Source organism: Chenopodium album, chromosome 21 (genome assembly GCF_948465745.1).
Source record: "Chenopodium album chromosome 21, dcCheAlbu1.1, whole genome shotgun sequence".
In the NCBI taxonomy this organism is placed as follows: Eukaryota; Viridiplantae; Streptophyta; class Magnoliopsida; order Caryophyllales; family Amaranthaceae; genus Chenopodium; species Chenopodium album.
This window is the reverse complement of record NC_137854.1, coordinates 12,136,354-12,151,985: the sequence shown is the minus strand read 5'-3', so window position 1 is coordinate 12,151,985 and position 15,632 is coordinate 12,136,354. Positions and strand designations below refer to the sequence as shown.

The 15,632-nt window shown below is 33.6% G+C and overlaps 1 protein-coding gene across 1 annotated transcript; it reads right to left on the bottom strand.

Moving 5' to 3' along the window:
* Positions 1–1,473: 1,473 nt before the first annotated feature.
* On the bottom strand, positions 1,474–9,537 carry LOC145601180 (putative isoprenylcysteine alpha-carbonyl methylesterase ICMEL2). The gene is made up of 11 exons (XM_081657132.1): positions 8,851–9,537; positions 7,074–7,150; positions 6,893–6,962; positions 6,708–6,788; positions 6,033–6,107; positions 5,242–5,343; positions 4,956–5,099; positions 3,843–3,908; positions 3,633–3,776; positions 2,858–2,948; positions 1,474–1,840 (listed from the first exon to the last, which is right to left on the bottom strand). The coding sequence occupies exons 1-11, from the start codon at positions 9,267–9,269 to the stop codon at positions 1,679–1,681; spliced, it is 1,431 nt and encodes a 476-aa protein (XP_081513258.1). The 5' UTR covers positions 9,270–9,537; the 3' UTR covers positions 1,474–1,678.
* Positions 9,538–15,632: the final 6,095 nt, after the last annotated feature.

Sequence of the window (15,632 nt, the reverse complement as noted above, 5' to 3'; positions counted from 1 at the left end):
ATAAAATAAAAAAAAACCCTTCACCTAGCCACCAGCACCACTGCCGACGGCCAACCCCCAGCCGCAACGCCTGTCCTCCCTCACCTGAGGTCGGCGATGCCTCGCACTTCCTATCTTTCCCCTTTCCTCCGTTGCCTCCCGCCCCACACCTTCTCTTTTTCCCATTCCCCCACCGCCGCCCGCCCCGCACCAATCGCACTGCAAACCACCACGAAACCAGCAGTCGTCTCCGACGAACCCCTCCTCTGTGAGCCGACCACGGAAACCCTAAAACCCACCCAAAATCTCCAGAAAATCGAAACATGTTTGGGTTTGGTTTTGAAACCCTAAACAGGTTTGGGTATTTCTTAGTGTTTTGGGGGTGGTTTTAAGGGATTGCGAACCAGGGAAGAGGCTCGACGGGGAGGTTCGCTGGTTTTCGGGGTGGTTTGGGGTAGGGCCATGGTCGGTAGTGGGGCGGTGATGATTGAGAGAAAGAGAAAGAGAGGCAGAGGTAGGGGATCGAGATTGAGAGAAAGAGGGGAGGTGGAGGTAGGGGATCGACGGTCGGCGCACCGGCAAAGGTGGAGCTAGGTGTCGGCGTTGGTGGGGGAGAAGTGTATGGTGGCCGCCAGCAGGAGGGGCTGATGTGCTGGTGGCTAAGTTGGGTGGTGAAGGGTTTTTTTTTTTTTTGAAAAAAAATTTGATAATAATTTAATTATTTTTTTAAAAAAAAACAAAAAAAAAACTAACTTTAGTTAAGGATTTATATAAAATAACACTTATCAATGGTAATAAAAAATTTAGGTTTACCATTGATAATAAAATTTAAAAATGTTTACCACTTAGAAAATTAGAATGTTGGAGTTCACCAAAAATAATTTCTCAAAAAATAAAAATAAAATAAAAAAAAATGTCTAGTGACTCTAGTCCATATAATGCAGTTATGCAAATATCATTGTTAGTTGGATTTTTTTTTTTTTAAAAAAATAACGGCAAAATTGGTTTTTGATTACCTTTCTTTTACTTAGTATTACTTTATTGAAATAACTATCTTTCATTTTTATCAAGTGTTGGTTTTGCTACTATGTATTTCATCAACAATAATAAATATTAATCACAATTCATATACAAAGTATGTACTTTAACATCCTTTTTATATAGGAAACTTTGCATTTTACGCTCGTTGTGCTATAAAAAAAGCCCAACATGGCGAACTAGTATAAATATGACCCAATTACACCTAATACTTAAGAACAACACCTCCTCACTCAGTCACTCACCCACCAGTCCATCACCAAGCCCCCCCTCCCCCTCTCCTCCGGCCGAGGTTGTGTTACTCTTTGTTTGAACTTGCAAACATTCTTGTTCAACCGTATAAAGTTAAAAAATAATGTGACGGTTTCCAAGTGAAAATGATCATATTACACCTTCAGCAAACGGCAGAAAATATATATCAAGATGCATAAACGAGTGATGACGACAAATCAACAATAACCAGTAAATTGAGTCTAGAATTGCATATTTTTCCAAAAAAATGATTACATTAGATCACCGATTCTTATCAGGTCTAGTATACAAACTTAGGGCCTAATTCGGTTACAAAAATAGTCTATACAATGAATGGCTGCTAAAAAAACAGCTAACTAATGGTATGATCTCTGGTTTCTTCAAATTACAAGATAAATTCCTAAAACAATTAGAAGGGACTAACAGCACGAGCCAATTTCAACATAAATTCTGGCACAAGGCGTTTCCTTTGAGGTGCCATTGCATCATTGGCAAGTGCTTCTTCATCTTCGGCATGAATTATAGCAACTAAATCTTCAAACATTGGGTCATTACCACCCCTCATTGGATCCTAATAACCAGAGTGCAGAAATTAAAATTTTGCAGCAGATACATGACATAACAGATACACAATCAGTCAACCTCTACTGTAGTCCTATAGCTCTCCCAATACATAAGAGGAGGGGAGGGGGAGTGGAAGAGATAACAAGATCCAGATAGTATGTACAGGAAATACGGAGAATTGTGGTTTCATGTCAACTCGTAATAGAAAGGCTTTGAATGTGTGACAAATGTCTCGGTATTATCTGAGTCTATTATTTTAATGGAAAGATGTATTCTATTTTAAGTTATAACAAGGGTCAATTTGAAACTTACTAAAAACATCGTGTATTTTTCCTTGTAAGGATTTAAGAAATGCACCTTAATTAATTTAGTTACTACCTTGTGTACAGCATGAATGGTCTTATATTATCCACGATGACTAAAAAACAAATATAACAGTCAAATACTCAAATATTAATGGCAGATTGGCAGGAGTAATTTGTTGTGGAATATCATATCATGAGTAATGCGGAAGGGAATATTACCAAATACTATAGTACTACTACAACAACAACAGCCAATCCTTAGTCCTTAAATGATTTGAGGTCGGCTAACATGAATCGTATTATGGAACCGTGCAATATAGAGAAAGGGACATAACAAGATCATCAATTGAAAAGAATTTGAAAAAGGGAATAACCAATTGAAAGAGTTCGAAAAAAAAAAGTGAGAAAAAGAAAGTTTTAAAGGAGTGATAAAAACGTGCGGGAAATAAAAAAAATAAATTTTAAAAAGACGATACAGTTTATAAAACATGATTGAGGTAAAATTGTAAAAGTAAATATTATAGCACTACCAAGCCTCAAATAAAGGTGATAAAATTGAGACCTAAAATGAAACGGATGTTGGAAATATGTAAATAAAAAAAAAAAAAAAAAAAAAAAAAAAAAAAAAAAAAAAAAAAAAAAAAGGGACTTACAATTTAGCCCAAGGGTAGAAAAACTATCACTAAGAACTAAGAAAACTGCTAACAGTCAATATTTACCTGGAGAAAAACATCAGTATGAGTCTTTCCTTCATACAATATCGCTTGAGCTTCCACGCCAAGTCCTTGCAGTGTTTCAGCAAATTTTACGCTGAAAGGTGCCAAGTTGATATTATTAACCCAGAAAACCAGGGGAATAAAATAATAAATAGTACAAACAAAGCAAGAAAGATGGACCAGTAGCTTTTTCATAAGGAAAAATGTGAAGATACATCAGAAATGGTAGATATGCTTTAATGACTGCGAAGTTATTGATTAGAGGGGCAATAATGGTATGGAGGTTGATGTGAAGGTAGTTTGACTTGAAAGTAACAATAGTGCTATTATTATCCCAATCGCTAATCTCATATTTCCAAGTTAAAAATGACTGTGCAAGTGTTCAGAGTTAGCATAATAGCTATCATCTGTAATATCTGGAAGGCAACGTAGTCAGTGAACTGGCATCAGGAACTGCTCTGTGTTGATAAAGTTGAACAAATAATAAAACATGTAGTTAAGAATAGGATTTATACAGTAAAGCCAAATAATGTATGTAAAGCTGTTTAAAACTGGTTCATGTAAATGTAGCTTTTAATGCTTCATAAGTTCTTTCTTCTTAGGCTTTTAAAATAAATATTTTAAATTATAATCTGATTCTCCAACAAGCGATCGATGCATTTTTTATAGCAGCTTGACAATATTCCAATTATACAACAAAAACAAGAAAAGCCAGAACTTTACAATTTTACACATTTTTGAAAAATAAGGGGAGTGGTGAGATGAGGGAGAGAGATACCTAGCGTCTGATGGAATGGAATAGTCACCAGTCCCGTGGAATAGGGTCATTGGAGGTAATATTGAAACTGCACTTCTAACATTCGGATCCTGCACCACGACTTCAGGCGAGTAATGCCGCAATGAATGCTCCCCTCCCATAATACTAAACCAGAGGTTAGATAAGGCTCCATGTAAGCATTATAACAAATTTGAGAGACATGGGCCTTACCTCAAAAATATGGAACGGTATAAACCCCTGCTGTGGAAGTGATCAACTAGGTTTAGCAAATTATACCTGAATAGTGATTGAAATCATAAGAATCAACTAAAGTAGGTTGATACAATCAAAATCAGACAAGCTTTCTTCCAAACAAAATGAATAATGAGTTTGCACCAAAGCATAATTTAAACAAATTATGTTTCATCCCATTGGTCTAGAATGAAGCATTCACATAATACAGTAGTTGAAGGCACAATTACTCTTGTTATTCAGAAGCGCAAGGCCAAAAAGAATTGAATAGAGACATTATATAACCATGAAGCTGTGACAGAAAAAATTAAGAACATACAATATAATGAGACTAATGACCACAAACAAAGATCACCAATTCCTACTGAAGATTTTAAAGGAAACTCCCAATTGAGAAACAATAGGGGCACTAACTTTTAGTTCTCCAAATTATGTGTGCATATGCTTCCAAAGGATAGACTAATTTTAAATAATAGACAGGAGAAAAAAAATTAACAGCTGATGCAATAGAATGATTTAACTGAACTTCCTTTGCTGGTTATACATGACAGTAATTAGTTCCTGGTAGCATTTTATACTGCATAGAACAAGAATAAGTTTGAAATAGATCAAATACATATCCTTTGAAGTTAAAAATGACAATAAAATTTTGAAATGTCTTTCAGATCTCCAAGTAGTTCCCAGCTAATGTTTTAGAGATAACACTTGACGTTGGAAGATTGGTTGCTTTGTTTCAGGCCCTAAATGATATATAAGTGAACAATATTGACATCAGGCCTCTGCCATACACACTAATAAAGGCATGCCAACCAGGCAACTTTACTTGCAATCCAATTCGCAGCACAGACAGGCATTCATTAGCTCATGTATCATGTTAGAATTTATGCATTGGATTTTGACTGAGGGGACAAAAGGATTTAAATTATCATAGAAAGACACCAAACCAATGAAAATTTATGAGGATGACATCAGTCAATTACTTGAATATGAGTTTATTCAAATAAATGGAAGGATTTATGATTCTATACACTAGTATAAAGTTCAATGAATTCGGTTATTAATCTGCACAATCAAATGCAAGCACATACATACCCTCCTGATAATCCAAAATAAGCTCTTATCTGTGAAACACTCCAAGAAACACTTTCTCCTTCACCACCTGCCTCTTTGATAGCTTGCTCAACAAGAGTGCAAGCAGAAATATGAGCACCAGCTGACTGCCCCATCAAATATATCCTGCAATGTGGAGGAGAAAATAAATCAGTAAATCACAAGTCCAAATAAAGTAGATTTCTCTCAGGGATAAAAAATGAGGAAATTTTGAAAATATAACCAACAATCTACTGTCAACTACAATGATTTATATTGACCATACTACCTGTTCGGATCACCTCCATATTCTTCGATATTGTTGCAAACGAATGATATTCCACGGGAAGCATCTTCCATCATATCACTCATTGTACCCTGAGGAAAATTTCTGGATGCATGTGTTTACAGCAGCACAGTCATTATGAAATTCAAGCAATACTCAGTAAACACAGAAAATTCAAAACATTATTGCCAAGTTTTACTATCACGATGCATAAATTCCTTTTCCACTTTGATATCCATTGCTTTTTGTCTCTTAGAAATGATGACATTCACCTTTTATTAGTTATTCCGTCTCATAATACAATGCCTCTTTGGGTTTTAAGCGGGAATTAAGAAAGTTGTAATTTCCTAAAACTAAAGATTAGAAAAGTACATATGAGCATGTGGGTTAGAGAGAGATAGAGAAAAAGAAAAAGTAGTTGGGAACAATTAAAGAGATAGAGAGAGAAAGTGTTAAAAATTGATGTTAAAAACTTAAAAGTACAAAAAAGAAAAGGAACAAAGATGACAACTCATCAAAAAGAGGGTAATAATGTCAAAGAGTACAAACTTTGAATAGAAAGAGGCATTGTATTATGAGACGGAGGGAGTACTATGGTTTATATGGTTTTTTAATTTTTATTTGCTTTCTATTTTTCCTCTATAGATAGTACATAAATGAATGTGTTAAGCAAATCATGGAACAGAAAATAATTTAAATCTATAAATTACAAAAACAAATTGCAGCAAGTGTATGACAAACCACTGATAGCAGCATCAATTTGAGGAGCTATAAGTATTCTTGAAATCACATACCTATAATCAATGCATGCAACAATGATGTCTCTATCAGATAATTGTTGTCCCAGAAGAGAACCCCATGCTTTGTAACTGCATTAACAGTGACATAAACTTCAGAACACCAAAAAACTTGGGCATTTCAATCAACAACAGAGTCTAGATTTAGTCTACAGTTCCACACATCCCCCTGATCCCTTAAGAGTGGGAGAAAGATAAGGGAGTCCCTACCCCTAAAAGGTCTAGTGGATTTGAGGTCATTACAGGTATGGGATGGAGGAAGGAAAGGAAGCAAACTATTTGGGACGAAGGCAGTAAATTTTGTGATATAAAATAAGGAAAGACTTTAAGGGTAAATACTTATTAAAAAAGAACCAGACAGTAACAGAAAAAAAAAACTGGTGCGCATTTACAATGCCTAAAACTACGTAAAGTTTGACAATAATAATCATTTGTCCATGTTGAAAAATCCTGACTTCCAACATGAAACAACAGTACAATAAATCATTTTATTTTAGGCCATATATAAATAAATAAAATGTCACCCTATATACATTAGAAATGCTAACTTGGGGAGAACAACTGAGCAAGAATTTAAAACAGGGGACAAAAACCGTAATAACCAGCACAAGCCTTTATATATCTCATATGCAAAGGTACAGCAGGGTATCATAGAGATTCTTGAAAGCTCACCCAATTATCCAGGCTCCACCCGTTACAAATGCAACAACTGGCTTTGGCCCATTGTTATTCTTGGGCAAGTATAGATCAAGACTGCCAAATTCTCAGCATTAGCTTCATTTCAAAAATCAACAAATAAAGAAAAAGTTCTGAACCAGTAGAAATTAAAGCAAAATTAATAATAACTGTTTACATACCTGTTTCTAGGTTGATCACCATAGACTATACCTCTGCGGATACGACTTGAACAAAAATACTTATAGCCAACTGTAGGAGGGTAATTACCATGGTTCAGAAAGCAAACAATACACAGATAATAAGTCCAACATACTTCATAAGTATAAACAATTAAATAAACCCTATCTAATATGGACAAACCTTGAATAAAACCAGGCATCAGAAATATGGCATAACAACCAAGAGCGAAGAATCTCATGATCCATCTGTAACCTACCCTGGAAAAAGTACAAATAAGCATGGAATAGCAGCAGAGATGATTACAATCATATTAAGCATTAGTTTGCAAACAAATAAAGTGAAAAAACATCAACGCCAGAAGCCCAACATGCATCATCAATCTAGAAGTTCCTGTGTATTCTTAAAGTTATTAGCTTATTGTGCATGCATCATCTCTACTGTTCACAGGCCATCACAAAGCCATGGTGTAATACAGTAATCAATATACCAGGCCCAAAAGGCCACCTCATATTTCAGATACCATTAAACCTTGTGACAGCATTTCAAGTGTAACAATCTGTTCCCATTGAAATTAATTTACCCCTTCATCAAAGCCAAGAAAGAAAAGAAAGCTTCAGTTTTAGGTGACATGGCAGCTCTGGAAAAGTTTTACAGAGACAAACAAGCTAGATTTATCGACAACCATATATCCGTAGCTTAAGTCAACAAATCTTTACATCCAAAACCACTAAATAAATTCGTTGACAGCATTATATAAGGGGAGTCACATTACCATATAACAAAAAGCAAACAATCATAACTAAATCCTCAAAAAAACATAGCTATCCTCGTTCATCATACAACCACCAATTAACATCAGTGGCCTTGCGTATTGGGAGTTGGGGACTTTGTTAGATTTGCTCGTGGATTGCATGAATCTCCATTTCAAGCAAATAAATATAAAGCTATTAGATTATGTTTAGAAAGAAGCTTTATACCCATCATACAGATTACTGAAGATTTCATCTCAATAAGCTTTTTTCTATATTTAACCTAAAGAAATAAGGATTATACTAACAGCTCAGAAAAAGTAGGACAAGCAAAAACAGACAATATATCCTCTAAAATTGGACTAAGGGCATATGTTCTATTCCAAAGAAAAATGAGGTAATCGAACAAAAATGCAAGAAATTGATTCACTAATTGTTCACCTTAGTTTGGATATAGATATATCCACAGAAGAGACTTGTTTTATTGCCATCCCTCCAGACCACCCAACAATGTGTGAATCAAGCTCTCAACAATGTCAAAAGGTACATTATGCTAGGCCATTAAAAAATCGTCTTTGCTTTCGAATTATTGCTACTTAAAGGCCACCTCTCCAGAGACCAAAGAATCCTACACACTACTTATTCACTTAACACCATATGTTACTTGGACTCGAGTACAAGCAACTCACACAAATAGATGTGCATTTCTAAAATTGCCATCCATCCAAAACAATTCTACTTTTTTTTGGCTTAAATTGAAGTGTCTAAGCATTATATACATCTCAAAGTGTCAAAACAAATCATCATATACTTCATGTAAACTCCTTGACCAACGAATCATCCCGCTTTTACTCAAAACATTTGAATAATTAAACCCTAAAACACTCAATAACCCAATAACCAACCAACAATCATAGATCAAATAATCTTACAATCACTTCAACAAAAAGCATCACATAAAACAATCAACTAATACAACATTACCCAAAACTAGAAACAAAACCATTTGAAACAAATAGAAAAATCCTAAACACAATAATCATCCAAATCATACTTAAAATTCAATAACCAACCAATAATCACCAATCAAATGAACTTACAATCACTTCAACAAAAAGAACCCCATTACACTATCAACTAAAATCAACATTACCCAAATATAGAAATTCAAAAATTCAAAAAAAAATTAGAAAAATTAAGGAAAGTACCCCAGATAACCAAGAAGCTTAAAACTGAGACGAGTGATCAAATAAGTCTCAGCAGCAGCATGTTCAACACTGGTAGCAACAGATTCACCCTCATTTTCCTCCCCATTTGAAATAAAATGCAGATTATCATCGCTCGCACTGCGGCGGCGCCGCTGTTGTTGGGTGGTTGAAGGGGGTGATCCTCCGGCAAAGCTAAAAGCTCTAGAAAGAAGGGGTTTTTTTTCAATGGAATTAGAATTATAATCATCATCAATTTGAGAAATTAGAAGATGGGAAGTGGGTAATTCATAGTTAGATCTTTGAACAAACATTGTTGAAGAACCCAGAAATGATGAAGATGATGATGGGTGAATATGATTGTTGTTATTGTGATTATTGGTTATAGGAAGAATTGGGGGTTTAGATTTCATCATAATCATCTATAAATAGGGGGGAATTTTGGGATTTTTTTGGGAAATGGATTTGGGTAATATGAGCTGTTAGTTTATTGGGCTTTAACTGCCAATTTTGTTTGTGAGTGTGGAGTTGATGAATTGATGATGATGATTAGTTGAATGTATTTGCATCAACAGCTAGCAGAAGAGGAGGAGAATATACGAGGAGAATTAAATAAAAAAGATTGCAAATCATGCAATGGTTTTGTTTAAAGTTTTGTGATTGGAAGATAGCATTTTGGAAGACTTGTGGTAGGGACTAGGGGTGAAGATGCCTGGATGAGACATGGGAGGGTGTCTTTTCTATATCCGAGAATGAAATTATGTTTCGATGTTATGAGTGGATAAGAAGGTGATTTAAGCACAACAAAGATTGATTTTGACATATTTATTGTCAGGAATTGGGTAATTAGCATTTTTTTTAAACTATAGAGATTTAGAGAGGCTAATCGTGTAGTTGACTGGTTAGCTATTATGACGTGACTACGAATAAGAGGTTGACTTTTTAAAGCGGTCACGAAAAACCTTCATGTCGTTTTATTGAAGGACCTGAGTGGTATTGTATGGCCAAGATTGGTCCCTTAGAGCACTCTCACTCATGGGCATTTTTTTTGCCCATGAGGAGATTTTAATGAAAACAATGAAATTTTGGCTTCACACTCATGAGCATTAGAAAAAATGCCCATGGGAAAATCCTCAAATGTCCATAACAATGGCAAAAATTAATTGCTACAGTAGTGTGGGCCATGGTACCAAATCAGCAAAAAAATAAAAGGAAAAAAAAATAAATAATGTGATGATAGTAATAGATTAGGAGAGAGAAAAAAATAGGAGAGAGAGTGGTATGGATTTTTTCTTAGCCCATGAATGTAGGAAAAGTTGTAGAAAAAAAAATGCTCATAAGAAAAAGTGGAAAAGAGGAGTGAGAAAGTGGGTAGAGAGATAATGGCATTTTTTTTTATTTGCCCATGAATAAGAATGGTCTTAGTAGTTTATTTTCCTTGCTTAATAAGCCTTGTGGCATTAGTAATTGTTTTGTTTTGCTTTCGTTTCTAGCTTAGGTGTTGTTTTTTTATTTTGCTTTTTATTTTTCTTTTCCTCTGTTAAGGCTTTGCCCTTAAAAACGCAATATTCACTCTTGAATGCCCTCCCTACATAGAATTATGGGAATAGCCAAAATCAATTTTGGATGTGCAAAATAATTTTGTATAGATAGATTTCTCAAAAATGGATTTAATTTGTGAACTTAGTTTGAGTTGATGATACATCATACGATATTCAATATGTACTCGAATAATGGGCAAAATATGTGATCTCTATTACAAATCGAACTCAACTGGATGTTAAATAACAATTAACTAACTTGAATTGATAATATATGATTCGAACCTACATTTGATCTGAATCGAACCAACAACCGATTTGACTTGACTCGACAATCAATCGGACTTCATCTGATACTCGCCTTAATTAGAATATAGATTGAAAAGTATTATGACCCAATATAACAAACTAATGACTAGGCCCATGATGATCCTTCCCAGTATGTTGTATCGTTGCAACCAATCTTGATTCATAGGGTACGGTTAGGGGCTATTGTCAGTTGAATTTTTGGGTGCAACCTCACAATATAGGTAAAGGCTACACATATAATTGTTGTATATGGTACCTACATACAATTTTAATTTGTCATGTTTTTATTGGCTATGGGCCTAAGTTTCCTTAAATACAATTTAAATTTGACTCCTAATTTTCTCCCCTCTTTTGAAGATGTGTCCATTTTTTAATGGTATTGTATGTAAGGACAATTTACAATGGTTGTATGTGTACCTAGGGGTGTACATAAAATGCCCGGACCGAAAACCGGGCCTGAACCAAACCGGACCCGGAACAGAATATCCAGGTCTGGTCTTGGTCCTAAAAAATGATCTGATTCGGTTTTCGGTCCAGTCCGGATTTAAACCTGCTTTTCCTGTCTATACTGAAAACCCCTTTTTTTTTTTTTTTTTTTTTTTTTTTTTTTTGTATAATCAGGAAATAAAAATTGCATAGTACACTAGGGTGTACCATACTCATGGTACACCTAGTGTTAAATGATGCGTTTTAAATATTTCATTTGCAAGCTGCCAAGCTGTCAGTTTGTTATTTAAAAAAAAATTAAAAAATCAATCTCTTCCACAATTCATGGGATTTAACGTGATACTCTCCATTTTTCATAACTTTCAAAATTAAATTTCACTATATTTCAATTTTGAATTAAGAGAGAACAAAGTTTATATAAAAAGAATTTTGTAGAGAGAAAAATACAGAGCAAATTATGAGGACATTGTAATCGATGAATCAGAAAAGGTAATTTGATTTTATTTGTTATGATTTTAATTTCAGGATTTTGCATATTACGTTGATTATATTTAGTTATTAATTTGCACGATTATTGTTAAACATCATTGGTTTTTTTTTTTTTTTTTTTTTTTTTTTTTTTTTTTTTTTTTTGATATTTATGAAATTGAGATCCATATGACAAAGGTTGAAGATGATGTTCTTTTATTTTGTCAAAGGTTGAAGATGATGTTTTTTCATATTTTGTCAAATGTTGAACATGGTGTTCTTTATAAATTGTACTTATGTTCGTTATTATAGTTATTGAACAATTATATGAATGTTCTTTATTTTTATCCTTTATGTTCTTTGGTTTGATGTTCTTTGATTTATCCAGTATGTTTATTGAATTATTATAATATTTTTTTAAAATAATATATCATTTATTAATTCTATATATATATATTTAATATAAATTATCACTAACTACATATATTTTTTTTAAGAAAATCAGGATCGTGAAGGTTGATGACGATATTCTTTTGAGATCTCCTCTATTGATGATTGTTTTTTAGATCTAAAGAACATCCGTAATATTATTAAAGAACATGATAATATTATGTAATGAACATAACTTATACGAGTATATATATTTACCACGATCCAAAGACAAAATTCAAAGAACATTTCGCAATAAGCAATGAACATTATGTGACGATAAAAGTACATTGCAATTACAATCAAAGAACATGAACATTTAAAATAAACTACCAAAAAATCTAATAAAATAATTATATTATATAATTATGGACTTAAGGAAAAAGATATAGTTTAAAAAAATAAGTGTACATTACAAACAACTATAAAGTATATCATGTTTTCTAATAGAGAACATTATTAAATCACATATAAAACATCACATGAAATTTATACCAACCCTAAAATGAATATTGTAACTATATTAATGGTGAAAAATATGAACCAAAAAAAAAATTGACATCTTAAATTTTGAAAATGAAATTTATAAATGTAAATTTTGAAATTTAAAAAAAATCTAAATTTTAGAGAAAAAAATTAATTTTTTTATAAAGAACATTATATAGTCATATAAAGATTCTCATAAAAAGTACATAGAACAATTATTAAAATAAATATTATAATCAAATATTTTTTAAAATTGGTGTAAAAATATGAAAGAAATTTTTTTTAAAGAATGGGATAATTGATAACATTTTGGATAATTGATAATAAGAATGAAAAAGAAATTAAAATTTTTAAATTTGAAAAATTGAAATTCAAAACAACCGTTTTAATTCAGGTGTATGGCTGTAGGAAGTAGGAACCACACATATAATCAGGAAACAATTCATTCTCACTCTCACCAACGTTCGGTTCAATTCTCTGATTCTCTCACCTAAAAAACCCTAACTTCGATTCTCTCTCTCACCGGAATCAGTTCTCTCTCACCGGCGACTCCTCATTCATGGTTAGTGTATTTTTTCTCAATTATTGATGATTATTTACTTGGTTGATGTTTGCATGTTGATTTTTGAATTATTGATGATTATTTACATGTTTTGAGTGCATTTGTATGGATTTTAGGGTTTCTTTGAATATATGGGTTTATGATTTTCCAATTACTTTGATTATGGGTTTTGTTTTTTCAATGCCCACCACCTGTTCGACGAAATTATCACACTTTCTACTAAGCTCTGAAATAATTTGCTAGTTAGTAATTGTGAAGTTATTTGTTGATTTGACTCTGATTTCAATCTGGGATTGGGTTATTCTGCTGTTTTTAGCACAAAGTTGGGATTTTTTTTTTTTGTAAGTATTGGTAATAAATTATCAGGAAGTTATGGTAGTTTGAACATAGTAGCAAAAGATTTGATGCTACTGTTGGGATGCCGCACCATATGATCAATATTTAGGCCTATTTTTTAATACAAGAATGGCTAATGTATGATAATATTTCAATTTTTGAATAAGGTGTAATTTGTCAATGGCATTACAGTGCTATACTCCGCACTTACCAAGTTACCAGTTACTATGTGTCTATGTTTAAATAATTAATTGGGTTATTTTTGGGTGGATTTTTGTGAAAAGGGTTTGTAGATTGGCGTTCTCTGCTACGAATCGTTCACAACGAGTACCATTTGTCCCTAGAATTCTTCATCATCAAGGTCTGATAGCTGTTGCTGAAAGTATGGTGATGACCAGATCCAGATCCAAGGCTTCAATGCCTGTTGCTGAAAGTGCGGTGACGACCAAACCCAAACAAGCTTTGAATTGGAAGATTGCTGAAACACACAAGATAATCTGGGGGGAAGAAGAAGCCGCCAACGGCGTACTATAGAAGCGAGATTTTCATTCATCTAGTGCATAAGGATGCTGCTGATATTTTCGTGGAAGAAGATGAAGCTGTGAGAGAGTTTAAGGAGAAACAAATTCACAGGGAAGAAGATGAAGCTGGGAAAGAGTTTAAGGAGATGAAGCCTACACTGGTATCAGAAGATATCTGGGATGAAAATTGGCGTGCTGCATTTAAGAAATGGTGTTTCATGACTGTTATTGAACAAGCTCCTTACCTTATAAAGGCTGCGAGAAAGTATCAGGAAGCGGATGAGGCTAGGGAAAAGGAGTGTAGAAAATTGAACGCCCATTACCGACGATGGAAAAATCGTCAAGACATGAGGAAGATGAAAGGAAATTGAAAGAGTGATGGCAGAGAGTAGAGCTTAGAATGCCAGATAGACTTTTAATGTTTGTGCTTGAATAGAACTTTAGAGATTATTGTGCTTGTTAATGCTACTGTTAATAAAAAAAAAAACATTGATAATAATTTGCTCAGTAGGTTACTGTCTGTTGGACCTATAGGGCTCTTGCACTTGATCTTTTTCATCCTGGTATATTGTATAATCAGGATGCCAAAATAGCTATGCTAAGCTAGCATGTATCCCCGTTGCAACCAATCACACTATAATTATTTACTCTTTGGCATAATGCACTGAGGCTGGTTCGTTCGTTCTACGGTAAGAGGTTTTGTTTTGCATATGCATAATTGAAAGCGTTTGGGATTTGGGATTCTAGTTACATTCACCGTTAAGTTGACTGTGAGAGTTGTCAATATTCATACTCCATTTCCTTGAAATTGCATTCACTTTCCATGCTACTTTGACTCTCTGTCCTCCCCTCAATAGATATTCCCTATATTTGAATCAAGTTACCAAATACTCTTATGTTTAGGGAAATCCCCAGAGCGTTTCTCATGAAGGTGAAGAAAAACAAAATAGGGAAAAGCAGACGTTTCTTGAAAATTTTGTTTCTAAAGAATGACAACCGTTTAGGGATAATTGGGCTATGGCTTGTTGATAGATTTCTTTTCAATTCTTGCTTTTATGAGATATGTAGACATGTAGTGTATCAAGGAAGGGGAGTTATTTTAGACAATTGCATTTCTATGTAGTAACATGAGATTGGCAGTGATAGAAAGGAGTGTGAGAGCTTAAGCTAATGACATGAGTATCTGAGCTTAATCGGTTAAATCAGGTCTGATCTCCGGTCCTCAAAATTCCCTGATTTAGGTCCAGTCCCAACAGGTTCGGTTCGATTTTGGAGCGGTGTACAACCCTACATATAGCTACAACAAATTGTTAGACCGTCTCTCCGAAAAGGTTGTATATTTGTTAATTTAGATTTCATTTGTAAATGACGTATGACTTTTTACTAATGACTTGATTTGTAATTTTTTTTATTTTTTTTATTTTATACTCTATCACATTCCACTTTTAAGTTTTTTAATCGGAAAGTTACTATAATTCATATTTAACGGAATGGGGTCCACTTTTTTTTTAAAAAAAATATGAATTTATTTAGTAGTATTTATTTATTTTTGAGTAAGGGTGTGAACTGTGAACATTTTTTTAGTAAAGCTCATATGAGTTTTTGCCCAAAATATTTCTTCACATTCCTCAAAAAAAAAAAAAAAAAAAAAAAAAAAAAATCTTCACATGGAGAATAAATAAACCA